This window comes from Electrona antarctica (assembly GCF_951216825.1).
Source record: "Electrona antarctica genome assembly, chromosome: 7".
NCBI classification, from domain to species: Eukaryota; Metazoa; Chordata; class Actinopteri; order Myctophiformes; family Myctophidae; genus Electrona; species Electrona antarctica.
Genome location: NC_136812.1, coordinates 51042186 through 51064573, shown reverse-complemented (window position 1 = coordinate 51064573; position 22388 = coordinate 51042186). Strand labels below are relative to the sequence as shown.

Genomic DNA, 22388 nt, shown 5'->3' with positions numbered 1-22388 from the left:
CTCTCCTCTCCTCTCCTCTCCTCTCCCCTCCTCTCCTCTCCTCTCCCCTCCCCTCCTCTCCTCTCCTCTCCTCTCCTCTCCTCTCCTCTCCTCTCCTCTCCTCTCCTCTCCACTCCACTCCTTTGCATCTGTTTGCTGCCCTGCTTACTTCTCTCTTTAATTTCTAGTTTATTGAACTGTATGTTCTATCTGCTCTCTCTCTCTCTCTCTCTCTCTCTCTCTCTCTCTCTCTCTCTCTCTCTCTCTCTCTGCTTTATGTCATTCTTTTGACTCTGTGTGCGTGCCTGTGCGTGTGTGTGTGTGTGTGTGTGTGTGTGTGTGTGTGTGTGTGTGTGTGTGTGTGTGTGTGTGTGTGTGTGTGTGTGTGTGTGTGCGCGCGTGCCTGTGTGTGTGTGTGTGTGTGTGTGTGTGCGTGTCTCTCTCTCTCTCCAGTGGTCCATGAGATGAATGGAGAGGATGGGGGGGTGCAGCTCAGCTCCTCAGAGGTAGAGGAGCTCATCCTGAAGGCCGACCAGGTGTCACACAACGTCACCGTGACAACCCACACAACACTGGAGGTGATGATGATGATGATGTATCATGATGATTATGATGAAAGGAAGACTTTAGTTTTTTTTCTTTTGTTTTTGGAACTTGGAAAAGCGCTATTTAAATGCAATTCATTATTCATTCATTTCTTTCATCAAGATATTACAGCGATTTCTTTATTGTTAATTATGGTACTATAGTCCTACTAGACTCCAGGAAATTACATCTGGCCACAAAAGATCACAGGATCTACTGAATGTGAAGGGGGATGGTATACTGTGTGCCATACTATGTGTCATAGGCTCAATATTGAAAAGTGCATTTTTCAGTGGAACCAGAAAACCATGGCCACTGAAATGCCCTTATTAGAGTAATGTTAACTCCATAGACACGTACATACAAAACAGAACAAGTACAAAACCATGGCATGTCATCTTTAAAAAGTTTAAAAACATGCGTTTAAAAAGTTAGAAAGGAACATGTCTAATGATAAAAGGCCATGCTCATGCCTCCATGTGTGTGTGTGTGTGTGTGTGTGTGTGTGTTTGTCATTCAGACGGTCGAGGAGCAGGCCATTGTGGAGGTCACTGCTGTGGAAGCAGCCTCTGCTATCACTGGTCCAGAGCCAGCAGCTGGTCCCACTGATCTGGATCCAGCCACTAACATCAGTGGTGTGGAGGCTGTCCCGGCCATCACTGGTCTGGAGTCAGCAGCTGGCGTCACAGGTATCTCTACCTCACTGCTGTTATCTGACAACTAGGGATGTCGCCAAAACCGATCACGTGATTTTCAAATGATCGGAGGCGCTCTGGATTAAGAGCGTCTGCTAAATGCAGTGGCGTGCACAGACATTTAGAGGGGCAAGTGAAAAAAGGGCACCTTGTGCAGTGCGTGGAACCGGCCGGTTGCCTTAATAGTGTGAGATTTATAGATTTTGGGGCATAAATAATGTATTAGAAGCTCTTTTTTTTTTAAATTGATCAATGTCACCATGTTCCACATACTGTACTGTACACTGTACAAAAATGGCACATTGCTGTCCAGAGGGCAAGGGCATGTGGTGCTCTAGCACCCCCTAGTGTCTATCTGTGCACGCCACTGGCTAAATGCCTAAATTGTAAATTGGATCCGGGGCAAAAAAAAACGTGATCCCTAGTATCAATATTATAAGCATATCATGACATTAGACTGGATATTGGCAGTGATTTTGGATATTGTACTATTGTGATATGGCGTGTTTTATAAAAATCACACCCGTGTGAACTGAGTGGTGTAAGGTCTTATATAGACTGATCAGCTGTGGTCTGACGTAATGTCTGACGTAATGAAATCACACCCGTGTGAACTGGGTGACCATAGCAACCATGCTCATTTTTGAGTGGTGTAAACCACTCCTACAACTGGCTTTTTTGTGCAGAAAAAATGAGCATGGTTGCTATGTTCAAAATAATTTCTGACGTAATTAAATCACACACGGGTGAACTGGATGACCGTAGCAACCATGCTCATTTTTTCTGCACAAAAAAAGCCAGTTGTGAAATCACATCCGGGTGTGATTTCATTACGTCAGACATGATTTCATTACGTCAGACAGACCTTACACCACTCAGTTCACACGGGTGTGATTTTTTTTGGTACGGACAGACAGACAGACAGACACGTAAACTAACAAAGCCAGTTGTAGGAGTGGTTTACACCACTCAAAAAATATAAATATTGGATCGGGAAGAATCGGTATCGGCAGATACTCAAAATCAAATCAAGATCGGAATTGGACCGGGGATCAACACAACGTGATCGGGACAACCTTACTGAAAACTATTATCATTTAGAAAAACATACATTATCCCTATTAAAGAAAGATTGCTGATGTAGAAGCTCAGAACCCATCACGATGTGACACAGTCTGAGCTTGTAGAAAGATTTTGACACATTTTCAAAACTACGGGTAATTATGTTTACTTTTAGTACCATACCATTTAAAGACTTTATTGTCCATTAAATTTGACATAAAATGGAAATCTTTTGCACACCGGTTTACAACAATAAAAACAACATTACATAAAATACACAAATGCATTACAATACTATATACAATGCATTCCCATAATGCAGCTACAGTGATCATGGTCACATTTTGATGTCAATAGTTTAGTATTTTTTGAGGGGCGTCCAGCTTTGAGGATCTGTGTAAACACAAACATTGAAGACAAAAGTGAGGACGCAAATTGTGATTGGCCAGAATTAGATGATATATGATGATAAGAGCCAGGGCCGGATTTAGCCAGCCCAACTCAGGTGGGCAGACAGAATTGTAAGGGGGGCGACTCCGCCGGCGCGGGTGGGGTGTCAAACCCACATTGGGTGGGCAGGACGCACGTTTGGGTGGGCTATGCCCACCCCTGCCCCCCCCCTAGAACCGGCCACCCCTGCCCCCCCCCTAGAACCGGCCCTGATAAGAGCGCCCCTCACTTCACACGGGTGTGATTTTGTTTTTACTCATAGTAACATTTTGAACCAGGACTCGTTGCATGTCTCTCTACATTGTGGTTTTGCTCCTCCAGAGGGCGCCAGTGATCCGGCGCTGGGCGATGCGAGCGCGGAGCAGCCCGTCACCATGGTGTTTCTGGGGTAGGTTCAGGATGTCTGTATCAATCACTTAAATGAATTAATGAATGAATGAATGAATGGTTTATTTCGGTCATCAAATCAACAAATCAACATAATAAGCAATACAAAAAACACTTGTGTGGACTTACAACGAGAACATTATTATCAGAAATGTAAATGTCCATCCAAATCACAGACAAATTCATGACCGAAAAAGCCATAGGCTGAAGCATAATGCTTATTCTTTGCCTATCCTTATCCTATACATTTCTTTAGAAAACAATACATTTTAATATTTAAAAACTGTACATTTTAATAATACAAAAATAATTATTACTTTCTTAATAAACAGGAAGTCTGGATCAATCAGTTTATTAACACTCCGGCCGCCCAAGGCAGAGATCTCCGTCCTGTCAAATAATTACGTCCGACGCCTGCAGGACAGAGATTAATCAAAAGACGGAACATTACTTACTTGATAACAGAGCGCACCGCTCTACGGTCTAGGAGCGTCTATTGGGCAAACTTCGATTTCCGGCTAGTCCGTCATCCAAAGTGGTCCAGCTCCATTTTAATGGATGGGATTAAACATCTTAAAACGTGAATCGATGATTCTATTTCTAACAAAAGATTGTATTTTTGACGGCCCGGCGCGGTCCCGTGGCTTGTCGCGTTAGAAGTAATCATACCTCTGGTGGTTGTCGATTATCCCGCGGCCAATTTCATATATTTTTGGGGGTCCTTGACATGAAAATGTTTGAGAACCACTGACATAGAAACATAGGGTTTTCTGAAAACTGTCAGGATTTAGAAGGCATTTGTAGAATTGTCCTCAGGTCTAAAGGGGGGGTAGAGAGGAAAAATAACATGTCATTTTACCAGTCCACTAACTCCTCCTCCTCCTAACAGCTACCAGAGTGTGGAGGACGAGCTGGAGACCAAGAGAGTCCTGGGCGTGGACGAGGGAACCACCGTCCAGGCCGAGCTGGTCGTCATCCAGGACGAAGCTCCGCCCTCCGACGACAACACCCATCCCCCGTCTGACGACACCACCGCCGCCGCCATCACCACCACCCAGCCGCTGGCCGCCGGAAAACCTCCACCCCAAGAGGAGGAGGAGCAGCAGCAGAGGGCGGAGCCCAAGAGGAGCCACACCCCCGAAGGGGGAGGAGGAGGAGGAGGAGGAGGAAAAGGAGGGGAGAATGATGGAGGGAAAGGAGGGGAGAAGGAGGAGGGGGGCGGAGCTGGAGAGAAGGATGGAGGCGGAGATAAGGATGGAGGCGGGGACAAGGACGGCGGGGGCGTGTCCAGCCAGGAGGTCAGCAGCAGCAAGGAGAAGCAGCCGTGTAAATGCTGCTCCATCATGTGAGACAGACCACACCCACTTCCTGTAAAAAAAACAACAACAACAACAACAACGACAACATCCATTTCCTGTACAAAATACACCCACTTCCTGTAAAAAAAAAAGGAAAAAAAATCTTTTCAGTAGCCTGTTCATTTAAAATTTATTTTATATATTTTTTAGTTAACTTTTTTTCTTTCTTCTTCTCCTTTCAGTCTTTTATTTTGGAGGAGGGGAGTTTCTCAGTCTAGCCACTTCAGAGTTTTTAAACATTTAACGGTTTATATAAACAATAAAGATGATCTCTTTATTTTAGAGATTTCTTATTTATTTGATGGTATGTTTTATTTCGAAGAAAAGCTCTCTCGGAAAGATGGATGGATGGTGATCTGCTGTTCAAGCTTACAACATCATTATTATTATTATTATTATTATTATTATTATTATTATTATTATTATTATATGTTTGTTTTATAAAAGAAAAAAAAAAGGAAATAAAAGATGACGCTGAATGATGACATCACACGCCATGACCTGGAGGCTACATTTCTTTTCCTAGGATAGGGACTGAAGAAGAGTACTTGGGTTGTGTTCCACCAGTGTTGATTTCGTCGACGAATACTATGACAAAAGAATGTTCGTCGACTACCTTTTTTCACAGACGAAAACTAAATGGAAACAAAATAAAAACTAAGCTATGATGACTTAAAACTAAGACTAAATATATTGACAATTTCGTCAACAAATTAAAACTAGACTAAAATGTTAGAAAGGGACTAGTGGACATGAGATCCAGTATAAGTCATTTTACATTTGATTTTACATTTGGTTGCATGCTGAAAATAGTACGTGTCGCGTTGCGACGCGTTGTGAGCTTGTAGATCGGCTATTTTCAGCAAGTGTAATGTCAGCCATTACGACGGCATCAAGGCCCGCCAAAACCCATTTTAGTCGACTAAATCAACCGTAGATTTAGTCGACTAAAATCTTAGGATATTTAGTCGACTAAAACTAGACTAACGCTAAAACATTCCAGTTGAAAGTAAAGTATTCAAAAGACAAAAAAATTAAATCAAAATTTGCTGTCAAAATCAACACTGATTCCCACAGCGAGGCAGGCACTCGTCGCTGTACTTGGACCACTCGTGTCTGTGTGTACTGATTTGAACACCATATTGTCTTTGCTAAAAAAAATAGCCAATCTACTGTTACCAGGGGTCATCAACATGTACGCTGCACACAGACATATGTGTCCGTGGCAAAGACTCGGTTTCTTGTCCGTGGGCAAATGTTTGATTTCATGTTACACACCATTACAACGTTCTTATTTTGACGTTAGGAGTACACTAGTACTAGTTAGGGTCGTCCCGATCGGATCGGGTGATCGGAAATCGGGGCCCGATCACGTCATTTTCAAATGATCGCAATCGGATCGGAGCCAAAAAAACGTTATCAGGACATCCCTATAGTATCAATATTATTCCATATCATGATATTAAGAATGGAAATGGTCTGTGCTTTGGGATATTGTACTATTGTGATATGGCATAAACGTGTTCTATAAAATATAAATATCGGATCGTGAAAAATCGGTATCGGCAGATGCTCAAAATTAAATGATCGGAATCGGATCGGGAGCAAAATAACGTGATCCCTAGTACCACTGCTTCTCAAATGTGTAATGTGCAAAGACCCTCCTAACTCTGAGACCCCCTTTCCACCGGTTGGTTCCCAATGGGAACCGATTCAGTTCTTTTTGGTTCTTAGTCCATGAGCCAGAGCTCCAAAATTGGTGTGAAAAACTAGACCGATATTAAATTGTTTATAGAATCAATACAAGTAAATTAATACATGATAACCCTTCCACAGTAGTAGCTTTTTCATATTTTCGATTATTTTGCATATTTTCCTACATAATGCCTCATTTTCATATTTAATAATGTAAAATGTGTAATACAATAAATCATTGTCTTCGTGTAAGTACTCAATTGGGGAAGTTTCATGGTGTTAACAATCTAATATAGGTATGGTTTTGCCCACTCAATTCATAATTAACGTTCCAATTTTGGAGCTCTGGCTCATGGACTTAAGGCTCATACATAGTCTGGATTTTCGGTGGTTAGGTGACCACCGAACTACAACATGACGTCACGAGCCGCGGTGAAGAGCAAACCGCCGCCACCGCTCCAGCCCTTCTCTCTGTTTTTACTCACCACCGCTCAACGTTATTTCAGCTCCGGTGGTCAGCTCACCACCGGAGCAGTGGTCACCTCACCACCGAAAATCCAGACTATGAATAGGCCTTAAGAACCAAAAAGAACTGAACCGGTTCCCGTTGGGAACCAACCGGTGGAAAAGGGGCCTGAGAGTGTTCAAAAGGAACCAATTTTGGTTCCATTTGAACACTCAGAGTTACAGACCTGTTATGGTCATTCAGGGCTATAGCTCTTTATGCGTTTCTGGTAATTATTGTCCACTCATTTTGTATGTCCGTGGCAAAAAACTGGGATTTTGACACAAAATGTCCACCACAAGCCAACATGTACGCAGATGACCCCTGACTGTTACTAATAGTTCTACTAGTAGTAGATCTGCTATTTTTGGCTACTGTTCCCGACCAGAAACATATTTTATGCTGGGGTTCTAAAAACTGTACATACATATTCAGTGCGATTAAACCTTTTTTTTTCTGGGTGTCCCTTATGTTCCTTCTTTCTTTGAATTGCAGGTATAAGTTGGCAACCCTATACAAGCCGTATAGTGGACCGCGTCGTTTATCGAGTTTAGGCTAAACGAGCGCTCCGGCGTCGGCCAATCACGAGCCGGGCCTTCAGTCCCTACCGTAGGATACAAAAAGCATGTGTGAAGTGAGGTAAACGACAGTGGTGGAAAGTAACTAAGTACTGTACTTAAGTACAATTTTGAGGTATTGTTACTATAGTTACTTTGGAGATTTTAATTTTGATTAGAAAACATACATTAACCACTTCAACCCTATACATTTCGGCCATTTGAAAATAGCCGATCTACAAGCTCACAATGTGTCGCAACGCGACGCATTGTGAGCTTGTAGATCTGCTATTTTCAATAGATTTTGTACACATTTTTAACTTGTGAAATGGGACATTCTGCACAATGAATACTTTTACTTTTAGTACTTTAAGTACATTTTCAATTCCGTACTTTTACTTGTAACGAAGTGCATCTAAATTGCAGTATTGGTATACTTTTACTTAAGTAAAACAATTGGGTACTTTCCCCACCACTGGTAAACGATGCAGGGTGTTTGGGACGGTGGCTATAGTCTCTCCCACACAGACTGGTGTCTTCCCACAGTGTTCAAATGCTTCCGTGGAAAAAGTAAAATGTGCTTCACAAGCTCTGAAAACTATCTGAAAATAAATAATGGAAACAGGAGGGCTGAGCTATAAGCGGCACCGGCGACTGCTGCGGCTCAGACGCGGCGGTTCCAGTCGCGGGCGGCTCTGTGGAGTCGCGGCAGTCACCGGTGCAGCTTTTGGAACTCACTGTCCCTCAATGGAAATAAAGACAAAAACAAAAAAAACAAGATTTTTTTTTAAATACGTTTTTCTTTTTTTGGACCACCGAATAACCTTTTGGGTCTAAAAAGAGCAGATGACAGCTTCCTGTTGTCAACGTTTAATTAACAGGCGGAATTTAGAGAATATCTGTAGCATCGAAAGACTGTGGAAGAGACGGCCTGGGCTGGAGAGGCTGGTGGAGGAATTATGTGGTGACGGTGTTGGTGGTGTTGGTGGTATTGTGGTCAGGGTTGGGATCTGTAACCCTAAGGAACCAGATCCAACATTGAGGAACCGGAGGAGTTCCATCACATTTTGGCCCCATTTCCAAAAGGGAACTGGGTTTTTATCACCGAGAGCTGTGGACTTCACGTCTGCTTTACAATTACAATAACAATGGTTCTCAAAGTTTTTATTTTACTTTTTTATTTCAAGGACCACCATAACCAGAATCCAACCCTAATTGTGATGGTGGTGGTAATAATAATGGTGGTGGGAATATTGTGGTGCTGGTGGTGTGGAGGTCTCACCAACGTTCGTGGAATAACTTCATGCTGTGGAGCTTTTTTTTGTTTTAGACTGACTTTTTATTTATTTATTCATGAAGAAGTGGAAAATCACAGACCTAAGTGAAAAAAGACATCGCTGCTGACATGAGGAAACCACCTAACTCCATTTTTGAGGTTTTTTAATTTTTTTGGGGCATATATCAGTGCTATTGAACACCCTTTACGTCTGTGTGTTGTTTAGAACACATTGAACCAATGGAAAGTATAGTAAAAAGCGCTTGGGACAAAACCTCTTAACTCAATTGGACCCTCAAACTGTCTACCGCTAACTCCACCACCTCTCCCTCTCTCATGGAAGTAATTGACAATGTATAAAGTCACAACACCAACTTTGATGAGGCAGTATTGCATTGTTTTCAAAATATACAGTTTTCTTCATTTCCCGAAAAATGTATATTTTAAATTTCCTGATATTTTTCTTTTTGGAGTTAAGTGGTTTCTTCCCGACAGCGGAGACATATCTGTAACTTCTTTAATTATTACAACGTGATCACACAAGTTCCATCTTGAGTTTCACATAAAAAACGAGTCCACGCTCCCAAGCCCCGCCCCCCCCACGCCCACATGGAGAGCGTGCACGGAAGAGCGCGCACATGCACGGGAGCGCACGCATGGGGAATGGTGCGTGCTGGAATGCGTTTGGGTTTAACGAAGACACGAGGAACCCCGTTTCCTGTCTGTGTGTTGTATTGTCATGGTTACATAATAGTTTACAGTCGTTTGTGGAACCTGTCTCACTGAACTAACCCCAAATATTGATGATTATGACGACGACGAGTATTATTATTATTACAGTCTATTCTACTGCAGTGGTTCTCAAACTGTTGTCCGAGGCACACCGGTGTGCCGTGAGACAAGTCAAGGTGGGACAAACCACACATTATTATTGCAAATAATTATACACAACTATACGAAAACAGTGAGATACTTTGAATGTACTATTATCAGTACCTGTGTGTGCACAATTATTTCCCCCAATACAATAAGGCAAAATTGTTTAAGCACTCAACCTGGCATCACAACTTTGGGCCTGTCGTTATAGGAGAACATTTGAATGATCTCCGGCAGGCGTTTCAACCTAACTTCCTCACAGCTCGATCTTCCCCATGCCGAGGAAGACCTGGTAAGGTTGAAACGCGCCCGTCGCTCTGTCCATGCAGACGTAAATAAAGTCGTATGTTGAAAGGACGTTTATCGTGTGCTGGCTGTTCTCTCAGTTTCATGACATTGTTGAGCTGTTCTCCTTGAGACTGATGCTCAATTTGCTCTATTCACAACATGCGCCAATTTGGAAATCATTCTTCCTGCTTCCGGGCCTCTTCCGACTTCTTTCACAGGTGTTACCGATGATCCTAATTAAGGCTCTGTTCCGTTTACAATTTTAATTTCAAGGACCCCCCCATATCGCTGAGTTACAAACCCTGTTGCCTGTTTACACGGAGACCGGAGGAAACGGTGTTTTCAAAGATTTCCACTAGGTGGTTTCAGTTTGTTGCGTTTTATTTTGCCGTTTCCTATGAACACCGTTTAAAGACCACCTCTGTTTGACCAAAATGGAACAGAGCCCGATCATTAGTATCATCGGTAACACCTGCAAATGAAGTTGGAAGAGGAACGGAGGTAGGAAGAGTTATTTCAAAATGGCGCATGTGCATAGTGGGCCTTTCTGCTTTGCAGCGCTTTTTCTTATGCCTTGAGATGTTAACGTGGTCATCGGTGTGCCTTGCAGGGCACAACACGTTTGAAAACCACTAAAAAGCATCAATCTATACTGTAACCCCTGTTGCATGAACTCATGCCTATGTCAGGGTCTACATACTGTAGTCTCGCGTAGCCAGACAACTATTCCACAATCTCCTGAATGCTATATAGAGTCTGGAACTACACAAAATATCTTTAAATTATACTTTTTTTATTTCCATTTCTGCTAAGCAGCAAGCTATGCTTAGATGATTTTGATTCATATAATGATACATTTTTGCGACTGTAAAACAAAATGAAACTGAAGTGGGGAGGAGGCTGCTTTCTCGCTTGCTCATGATTAGAAATAATTCCGTTGCTCCAGACTGTATGACGGAAGCGTTTGAAAATTGTGGGAGGAAATAGTCTGGCCACGCGAGCCGAGGGTCTTACATGACCTAATGTCTCACTATATGTGATGTCTGTCACCCTATATGCCATGTATGTGTGACTCCATGTCAGGTCTTTTCAAGCACCTGTGTTTCTGTAAGACTGACCTTTAAGAATTCCAAAGACGTTGGAACGTAGCCTTCAGAAGACATTCCAGAACATCACTCACTGTCAGGTGCTTTTTTTTTTTTAATTACAAACAATCATTTAGTCTGCTTTTCTTTTGTTTGGATACCCTTTGACACATGCACTCTGCAGTCTGCACCCCCTCTTCCCTGTTTCAATATTTCTTAATCTTCCTACAAAGCCTTTCCTTCAAAGGGCTGCTGTATCCTCATGTGTTTTAATCCCCTGTATGTGTGATAATAATGACCTGGAGGTTTGAGAAGACCATGTAATGTGATAGGACTTCAATAGATTAACTAATAATGATTGTGCACAGATCAATATTTCACTGTACGATGCTTCTTCACCCATTTGGGACCCACATCTCAACACTTAATTTGTCCCAAAGGGGGGGGGGGGGGGGGAGAAAAGATTGTAGCAAAGCAAAACGGCATCATATTAAAACACGTTCATCATATTTAACATTTTCTCCAGAATACATGAAGTGTAAAGGCTATTGTATGCTCATAGAACGATGGTGTTGCTTGCCCCAAAAATTGAATGACGAGGGTTGACTCCTCGTCAAGCCCAACAGAAGACAAGTTGATAGGAGCTCTCTGGTGACTGCATTGCGAGGGGAGAACGGACAAGATAAGCGCAGAGGTCCAACGGTACCACTTCAATACGGCATGGAATTGTGGACAAATTCTTGTCCATTCAAATTCAATGATAACAAAATATTCTTTAGTTTTGGGTCAGAGAGGCTATAACTGTCATCAAATGGTGGTCCGTGGCTCAAATGCAGAATAAATAATGGACCTTGATGTGAAAAAGGGTTGAAAACCGCTGTACTATAGGCTACTTCTGGTCTCCTAAAGGGGCACCCACATGACAGATACAGGGAATGACTGGAAGTTGGGATCGGTTTCACGTATACCATCTCGGACGAGATTGTTTTAACTGGGTTATCGTGAGGTATCAAAGCAACCCGACGAGCAGGAGGAAGGGGGTTCCAACAAGGAGCGACGTCTTTCCGTTAGCATGACTTATGGTTAGGCATGTAACGATTCACTCAACTCACGATACGATTCGTATCGCGATATGAGGTTCACGATACGATTTTTCACGATATTAAAACATGTATATATTTTAATGAAAAATTACCGTTTTAATTTTATATAATTTATCTTCCCCCCTGAGATTTTTTATTTAACTACATTGCAAAAGAAGTAGCATTACTTTTGACAGTGCAGAAACATAATTGCCTTCCTTGATGAGCATCAACGACCATCACCTGGGCACAGACACACACAGCTCCCCTCTACAGTGCTCTACTACTGAAAGTGACTATCATTTCTCTCCAAAAGCACTTGAATATGATGGAATATGACTAAAGCTCACATTTCACATCACACACTAAAAAAAAACGTGATTTTTTTATTTCAATGAATCGATTCATATCGTCGGGATTAATATCGATATATATCGATATACGATATATCGTTACATGCCTACTTATGGTTGTTTGTTTTGTCTGCCCTCAGTGTAGAGATAAACCTTATGCTTGGCCACATCTGGTTGACTGTCCGTTAATGATGTTAAAGCCGGTAATTAAGACAACAGCTGATTCATAATGCTTTTTTTAATTAGGTAATCAGGAAACAGTTTATATGGGTTGCGTATTCACTGCTGGTTTTTATCAGTGTGAAAACGGTCTACTCTGTCCTCGTAGTGTAACTTGATTTTTATTGAGACACTAGGAAAGCTACGGACGGACGGACGGACAGACAGACAGACGGACAAGCTGTGTAGGAGAGATGGACAGTATAGGACAGCTGAGACGGAGACAGTGTAAGAGAGACAGACATGTTGAAGACCTGGGTTTGCAGGGGAGACTACGTCTCCTCAACACCCCATGCATCCCCATCATTGCTCTCCACCATGTAGGGAGATGTACGTCTCTGACTCTGAGGAACATTGCGGCATCTTTGAATTACTTCCCCCGTCTCCCGTCTCCATCCCACAGCCCAATACAGCAACAAAAAAAAAAGATTTGGAGCGGTGATTCTCAACTTTTGAGAAGGAGACCAAGTTTATCATGCATTCAACCACAGAATCCCTCCATTTGATACCAGTTACTATGGGACTAATCTGTTATTTTATTTAAAATAGAGTCTTCTGGTTTCCCAGGCTAGGGAACGTCGGGGTTCGGACAGACTTTTTGAACTATATAGTTTGGAGAAACGGGACCACGGGGACCGAACATCCAAAGTTTATTGGAATGATGTAAATTTGTAATTATGCTCTTTCTGAAGAAAAGTTAGTACCTCGGAATGAGCCTGCTCCCCCCTCCCCCCACTCGAGTTTCACTTTATTTTGCAGTCACGTAAATGACTCCTACTGTAAATCAAATTAACCGAAGCCTATACTGTATCTACCCCCCCCCCCCTGCTTATAGGAAAAATATGAAAATTCAATAATATTAGGCCTATTTGTTTTTATTTTTTAAATTTCGTGTACGGAAATGACTCCTTCCATTCCCCGGAGGCGTATCGTTACAGACTCTGTGTAGCATTGGAAGATCTGTGGATTGTTATAGTTGTCTGGACTTGAGAGAGACCATTTTAAAAGGGCTGACTGAATGATCAGGGAACGTACGTCTGCCTTTTAAGAAAACAAAAAAACAAAAACGTCTGCAGACACAAACTGCCTTTTTAGCTTCCAACAGCTCCGCTCTCATCTCTATGACCTTGACCTATGACCTATGCAACAACCCCCCGCCCGCATGCATTTACAGTAGTAGCCCAGTGACTGAGTACTAACCCATAAGTCCATCAACTTTTATCACAAAATGCCAAATTAATATGAATACATAAATAGGCCTTAATACTCATGTTTGTGGACGCTTCATTCATTAAAACGCTGTTGAACTCTGTGCACACCTCGCTCATTAGCACACACACACACACATACACACACACACACACACACACACACACACACACACACACACACACACACACACACACACACACACACACACGTGAACGCACACATACAGTACACACACACACCTGCCTACTGAAAGGCCAAAGACACTGGAGAATGTGTGTGTGTGTGTGTTGTTCCATTCATGTTGACCAGTTTGTTTAATAAAGCTTCATGGAGACTAATGTCAAACTGTACGTTGTTTTTGTGAAGCATGAGTTTACCAAACCGTGGTCCGTGAACGATGTTATGATGTTTTATTTGGTTAAAAAGCTCTATATTGTGACAGTAATCATTGCTAGTGTTCAGTAACAGTGTTAAATAGCTCTATATTGTGACAGTAATCATTGCTATAGTGTGTGTTCAGTAACAGTGTTAAATAGCTCTATATTGTGACAGTAATCATTGCTATAGTGTGTGTTCAGTAACAGTGTTAAATAGCTCTATATTGTGACAGTAATCATTGCTATAGTGTGTGTGTTCAGTAACAGTGTTAAATATCTATATTGTGACAGTAATCATTGCTATAGAGTGTGTGTTCAGTAACACTGTTAAATAGCTCTTTATTGTGATAGTTTTCATTTCTATAGACTTAATAGCAATGAGGGTTTGTTCAGTAACCCTGTTAAATAGCTCTGTCTAAGTGTATATTGTGATATTAATCAGTGTTTGTTCGGTATGTTAAGCTCTATATTCTGAGTTTTTGTTCGTTTAGCAATAACAGTATAGTCTCCCCATCTCTCCAGCTCTTTAATAAACAGGCAATACACTTTCAGGTTGGTATACCAAGTTTATCCAATCAGGAGAGATTGGATAAACTTGTTGCGCTTAGGCTTCCCCTAGGCCGGGATGTGACATAATTATTTACAATAAAAATAAATACACCTTGGTTGAATAGCCTTCCTGCAGGGACGATGACATTTACAAACTCTCACTCTCACGTGAATCTGCAAGAGGGCTCCTCCCCTGCTTCCTTCTATGCATGAGAAGTCCAAAAGCTGCTTCTTTTCACCTGACAGGGGGAGTTTCCCCGGCTGGATGTGGCGTGTGGAAGGAACACGTTATTCCGACCAGTTCCTTTCCCCTCCATCAGGTGCCCCGGCTGGCCAGGGGGAGGTAGTTTAGAGACCAGGATTACTGCATGTTTTTTGGGAGGGTACCTACCCTAGACGACACGGGGAGAACATGCAAACTCCACACAGAAAGGCCCTTTCACCAACCCCGCCTCGGGTATGGGCACTGATGACGCGGAGGAGAGAAAACGTCCCCAGTGCCCACAGCGTCCCCAGCGGGAATCGAACCCAGGACCTTCTAGCTGTGAGGCGACAGCACTACCGACTGTGCCAAGGGTCACCGTGCCCCCTCATGCACTCTTTCTGTAAGCCAGCATCAATGCAGACTTTGGCAAAGGGAATTCCCCACAGCTCACAGCGTTGCCAGGGCAATGAGTGGAATCCTCCAAACCTCAATTATTCAGTATCAATTTAGTCATGTGTCGCGGTTTGTAGTGTTTTCTCACCGCAAGGCTAAATGGAGGAGACATTTGTTTGTAAAAAATAAATAAAAATAAGGGACACAAAATAAGGAAAATACGGTATATACAATTTTACACCAAACCCAGATTAAAACCAACAGCGTAACGTACAGCAATGACTGTAAATAAGGACAGTAAGAGTTTTAAATGTTATTTCAAGTGTCATAAATGAAGGACTCATCTTCAAAGTGCTGTCCGTTAATCTTTATAGCATTTGGAGCTCTTGTAGCCTCTCACCCCGCTCAGTGAGGGCATTGGATTTGGGCCTGTACTGTAGCAGTGATGGAAGACGTACTTAAAGGAGCATTCAGTGATTTGAGTGATTTGGAAAACCACCCAGTCCGCCCCGGTAACAACATGTGCACATGCACGCTCTACAGTGGGGGGAAGTGCAACAGGCCAACAGCATGTGCACCAAGGCCCGCCCCCACTCGATCATGATTGGAGGAAGGCCTCTCTCATCCTGATTGGATGAAGGCTTTGCCACCCGCCACCAAAACTGAAACTAGGGTTTTTTGACCCCAGGGGCTCACTGGGGACAGGGAGGAACTCCTTATATGGTCAGCACACTCTATAGTAGGGAGGATTATCCAGAAAAAAAGAAAAAATAAGTGACATTTAGATTAAGTCAAATCACTGAATATACCTTTAAGTAAAAGTATCAATAAATACACTATTGTAAAAATAGTCTGTTACAAGTGCAAGTAGGCTACATAAGTTTGGTATACATAATTTACTTGAGTAAAAGTAAAAAAGTATTATTAGCCCTGTCTGTCTGTCTGTCTGTCTGTCTGTCTGTCTGTCTGTCTGTCTGTCCGTCCATTTAACTTGAACAGTTTTCCCTCAGTTAATCCACAGCTCTCCTTTTGTTAAATGACAGCTTGACTGTGCATGTGCGTGTGTGCGTGTGTGTATGTGTGCGTGCGACTGTGCGCGTGCGTGCATAATGTGAATGCCCAGATCTTTCTGTTGGTCAGCAGCATTCCTGTGGAATTGTCCAGCACTCAGCAACATTTGTGTGTGTGTGTGTGTGTGTGTGTGTGTGTGTGTCTCTTCAGCAAAACAAAACAGCCGGCCTCTCAAAAAGCCTCCCTGTAACCACACACATGCACACACGCACGCACGCACGCACGCACGCACGCACGCACGCACGCACGCACGCACGCACGCACGCAGACACACACACACACACACACACACACACACACACACACACACACACACACACACACACACACATAGTTTACCAGTGATATGGGGGTATAGGGGTGTGTGTGTTGGGGGGGGGGGGGGGGGGGAGGGGGGGATATGATTGAATCCACAACATCGAGTGTGAAGAGACCAGAAGACCAGATCGGGGACCACGGGCCACAGTGTGAGTACCACAACTATAACGCCATTATATAAATTAACACAATCTCAATAGAATGACTTACAATGTGAACTATAGTGTTTTTGTTTTTTTTATTATACAAATTTACATTTTGTTAATGAGCGTTTTAAAACAGCAGAATATGAAGTGGAAGGATAACAATAGAATGTATACCGTATATACCCTACATCAAAGTGGAATTTAAAGCTGTTTGTCTGATTTAAACCATGGTTCTCAAACTTTAGAGTACTCTGAGAGTATACAAATGGAACCAAATGGAACCATCAGCTTTCCATTTGATTCCATTTGTAGGCTACACCGGGGGTCCTTTGGGAAGCACTGGTTTGAACAGATTACATTTTTAAAAACAAATAAAACAACAATAACATTTGTTTTATTTGTGGCTTACCTCTCCCTCTCTCGGTCTCTCTCGTCTGTCTCTGTCTCTATTTCACTGTGCGAGAGTCTCTCTCTCTCTCTCTCTCTCTCATTCTCCAGAATGGACACACCTGCTGTGTGTAGCAGCTACGCCTACAGTTGATTGGTCGTCTCCTCCTCCTGACGGAGAGATGTTCAGATACACACCGCCGTGGCAGGTCCTGTGTCCTAGCAAGGTACGCTATGCTAACACCACCTTAACTCCACCTTAAAGTTGGAGTTTCGCACAAGCTGTTGTCTTACCCTATATGGAGACACGTATCCATTCGTCATTGAAAAAACAAACAAAAAAAACATGCCGAGCCTTCCATAACGAATAAGGGGATTTACCGTCCATGTGGGTCAAGCGCTAGAACTCCTATTCAGTCGCGCAATTGTTTTGTTTTTTGTTCTAGATGATGTGACAGGTTAGTCCATGAAGTGTTGTTGCTGCACTCTTCCTGGTCTACGTCAAGGAAGCTCTGAGAAGGAAGGGAAGTGGTCACGTGACTGGGCTGTGCCATGCTACTTTCATGGACACTTTCATGGGAGCCATACTCACACCGGAAGTGCAATGAATACATGGCAGTGAATGGAGCCGGCTGGACCAGCTCATAACAAACATTATTCATGAACAATTGAGACCTTTTGTAAAGTAATCACTTCTGGAAAATAACAGAAGACATATCACAGGTGGTTTTCTAATCACTTACTTTTCGATGTGCACAGAGTGCACAGTATATAATTTTATCTGAGGATCTAAACAGCAGCAGGTATCGTTTCTGGCTCCGAAGTATCGCGAGATTTGGCTGCCAGACAGGAAACGGTGGGAAGTCTTGCGATACTTGGTGCGTTCAGAAAGGTACTTTGTGCTCTTTAGATACCATACCTCTATACAAATGACACAGTGTACACATCGAATAACAACACAGCAGACAATAATGTGTTACATGTCTTCTGTTATTTTCCAGAAGTGATTACTTTACAAAATGTCTCAATTGTTCATAAATAATGTTTGTTCATGAGCTGGTCACTGAGCTCTCATTGACTCCAATGCATTCTGCCAAACTTCCGGGTAGTTTGGCTCCCATGAAAGTGTCCATGAAAGTGTCATGGCGCAGCCCAGTCACGTGACCACTTCACTTCCTTCTCAGAGCTTCCTTGGTCTACGTGCTGGCGTTAGACCCCTCCTACGCGTTTCTTAAAGGACCAGCGCCCTATATCTTTATTTGTATTTGTTTTTAATGTTTTGGGTCAATATACATATTATCCACTTACTTTTGTAAAAAAAAAGGGTTAGGAAGAAATTCCCCTTTAACACCACCTAACACCACCATGACACTGTGTCCTAGCCAGGTACGCTATGCTAACTCCACCTAATGCCACCCTAACTCCACCTTAACACCACCCTAGCTAACAAGCTAAGCTTCAAACTTATAATTATTCAAGCAAATTAACACTGGTTCCAAAAAAGAGGTCCTCTCTATCTAATGGAGCTGAAATGCTCCTTCAGCACTCCTTTATTCACTCTGGATGTTCAGCCTTATCCTCTCTATCATTGAAGCTAGTTTTTCTATCTTTGAAGTGTGCGTGCACCATGTGGCCACTGGAGGTCAGTGTTGCAACATGTGGACAGAAATGTTTGCACATGTTTGTATTATATGATATAGTGTGAACCTGACACTCAATCAACTAGTTTGACCACAAATATGATCAATATAATCTGTTCAAATATGTTTGGACATTAAATAGTTGTTTGTGTTGTTTGTGCTGGTAGAAAAACGAAACAGTACGTGGCTGTATTAAAGGTGGTGTAAGTGATTTTTGTGGAAAGGTTAAAGCTCTATTTTTTTCCAGAGCAGTTGTTTTCAACCCTTTCCATATGAAGATCCATTGTTTATTTGGCATTTGAGCCACGGCCACGGACCACTTTTTGATGACATTTAGCCTCTCAGACCCAAAATATGTTTTGTCCACAATTCCATGTTGTATTGATGTTGGTACCATAGGAGAGATAACAGGCAAACGTTTATCAAAATAACAATTCTACATCCTCTAATTGTGTCAGACCTCTTGTAAATTAAGTAATGCAGATGTTTAACAATAATTGGACTATATGGATTATATAATATATATATATACTGACGTAGAATCGGTGGTGGGTTGCCAATGTCAGCCAATCAGGAGAAACCACAGGTTTCCGGGGCTGTTCCCCTGGGGAGAGGGGACCACTCGGCGTGTGTCTTGGGGAAGGTCATGGATATTCATGGAGGATGTACCCGGACTGGACTCACTAATGCTATCTACAAGTTGGACACCGACACAATGGTCTGGACTTTAATTAACACCAGAGGAACTCCACCTCCTGCTTCACAAAGTCACTCTGCCACCATCATCGGGACAGAGATGTTTGTATTCGGGGGAAAGGACTGCAGGGATCCTTCAGCGTGTTTGACACAGAGAACCACCACTGGATGAACCCACCATCTGCACAGCTTCTTGCAGAAAGTCGCTGCAGTCATTCAGCCTTCACCTACAATGGAGAGCTGTAGGCCTACATATTTGGTGGCTTTAACTCTAACCTTAACCTGTACTACAATGACATGTGGAAATTCAATCCAGAGACCTTGTACTGGAATATGGTTCAGCCCAAGGGGGAAGGTCCGTATTCAGGGATGTATAACATGTGCTATTGCATGATGGGAGATCATATCGTTATCTTAGGAGGATACAGAGGTGGAGACCTGTATGTCTTAGACTTCAGTCCTAGCCTCAAGACATTATGTAAGCTAGCAGTTATTCAGTACGATCTGGATCAGTCAGTCCTCACACACAACATCAGGTGGGAACTGGCAGCCATGACTACCAACACAACAACCAATGACAACTAGAAATTGCAAGTGTGGTTGCCTTGATCTCACTGACGCCGTCGGAAACGTGAGGAATAGTCCCGGAGATGCTGCTGTTAGAAGCCAAGCAACATGCAGTGAATGTTGCTGAGCTGTTTCTGCCAAAGGCTCCATGGCTTCTGTGTAGGACTGATCAATCTGCAGGTGATCAGTTATGATCATGCATTGCAGATTAAAGGGATATTTTCACTTAAAAAAACGTTTGGTCATTGTATTGTTGTCTACTCAGGCTTTTTAAGTTACTCGATTCAATATTTAGATATTTGATATTCTTTCGTTTTTAGCTGGCCCGCCCCTTCCTATAGCGTGTGAAAACGTGTACGTCACCAAGAGGGGGGCGGCGTCTGAAAATCTAGGGACGGCCCTCTCGTGGGCATTAAATTCTAGCCCACATCACTCAGAATAGAGTGACGGTGGTATGTTTTTGTAAATATTGAGCTCGTTCTTGGCGACAACATAGTGAACCAACACCAGGATGGATAGAAAGAACGTCGGGCCCAAATACATTACAAGGACAAGGAAAATGTTGTGAACAAACACGGCTGTGCTTAGATACTTTGTTGAACGTTATGTCTCTGCACCCGTGCACCGTACAGCCAAGATCCAAGCCATTCTACGTCTTTTTGTAAACTCGTCAATCTGGGTTCCTTGATGCTGTCTCCATGCTGGAAAGCTGAACATCTAATTCCGTTTTCTGGCTCATTTCCTCGACGCGACCTGCTGTGGCACTTATTTACTGAGCAAGTCTGCACCATTGTGAGGTCAGTTTAAAAAAAGAACGTATACAAGCACACGGATAGTCGCTCAATGTAAACAAACCAGACAAGCCAGCAAGTATGGCGGCCGCTACCACGTGACACATATGTTGACGCCCCCTCCAGGAGTTTTGGTACACCCTATACAAACCCATTGTGTTTTTTTTTTATCCCACAATTTTGCAACCCATTTTTTCACCTAGTGTCACTTATCTAATTTAATCCTGGGCGCTACACTTCCTCTGCCAACCTGGGGGGGCATCAGACTGACCTCATGCTTCCTTCTATACATGAGGAGTCCAAGCTGCTTCTTTTCACCTGACAGGGGGGAGTTTCCCCGGCCGAACGTAGCGTGTGGAAGGAACACATTATTCCGACCAGTTCCTTTCCCCTCCCTGGCTGGCCAGGGGGAGGTCGTTTAGAGACCAGGATTACTGCATGTTTTTTTGTGAGGGTACCTACCCTCACAAAACACGGACATGGGGAGAACATGCAAACTCCACACAGAAAGGCCCTTTCGCCAACCCCGCCTCGGGTATGGGCACTGATGACGTGGAGGAGAGAACACGTCATCCCACAGCGTCCCCGGCGGGAATCGAACCCAGGACCTTCTAGCTGTGAGGTGACAGTACCGACTGTGCCAGCGTTTTCATGTATTTTTAATAATTGTTTTTGGAAAAGAATGAGGACTCCTGGAGGACGGAGGAGACTAAAGAAAAATATATAATACAAATAAATGAAAACCGTAAATGAAAAACCAGTCCCCTCACGTATTAGAAGGAAAAAAAAGACAGGTGTTTTCGATGAATCTTTCATGGTTAAAATGGAATTAGAAGTTACAATGGGTTTGGGGAAGGGGGTGGGGCAGCTAAAATGAATATCAAATATCTAAATTCTGAATCGAGCAACTTTATCTGGGGTGTAGTGAAAGTGAAATATGCAATAAGTGGCACTGCATCAAGGTTTTAATGGACCTAATTAAATAACTTTTTTTTTTAAATAAAAAAACAAAAAAAATAATGTTAACTGAACTAAACAAAAACTATAATAAAAAATAAAAACGACAACTAACTGAATTGTTACCAACAATAGAGGCTATGCGCATGCATAAAGAGAATGGGAAATCGAGTGGCAAAGTGACTTGGCAAAGTGAGTTTAATGTCGTTTAACACATTTAGACCTGAGGACGCATGTGTGTCATATTATAGCTTTAAACCCATTTTGGGCGGGAACCCCTTTTGGTGTTTTAACTAAGCATTATGTTATACTTTAGCTATTGAAAAATAGCAGATCTACAAGCTCATAGCGCGCCACCGAGTGGCGCGCTATGAACTTGTAGGTCTGCTATTTTTGAAAAATCGTAAAAATGCGGCACAAATCTTTGAATATATATTCTTTCAGAGCGAACGTTTTTTTTATTTCGACGTCAGGCCTGAATGTGTTAACGTCGTTTAATGCAATCAGTTCTGTTTGGATGTATGGGGCTGTCAAGGCCAGAAAAGTAGTTTTTTTCCCACTCAATAGGCGTTCCCGCATAACTTCCAGGTATGATAATGATGTCACGTGCACACCCTCTATAACCGA

The 22388-nt window shown here is 42.7% G+C and overlaps 1 protein-coding gene across 1 annotated transcript in view; it reads left to right on the top strand.

Moving 5' to 3' along the window:
* LOC306927309 (paralemmin-1-like) overlaps positions 1 to 4507 on the top strand; it is a gene marked incomplete at its 3' end in the record, with an annotated part of 57486 nt that extends 52979 nt beyond the window's left edge. The window contains exons 7-10 of the mRNA XM_079507022.1: positions 433 to 557; positions 1085 to 1253; positions 3093 to 3159; positions 4048 to 4507. Coding sequence (XP_079363148.1) covers positions 433 to 557; positions 1085 to 1253; positions 3093 to 3159; positions 4048 to 4507 — 821 coding nt within the window. The remainder of the gene's footprint in view (positions 1 to 432; positions 558 to 1084; positions 1254 to 3092; positions 3160 to 4047) is intronic.
* Positions 4508 to 22388: the final 17881 nt, after the last annotated feature.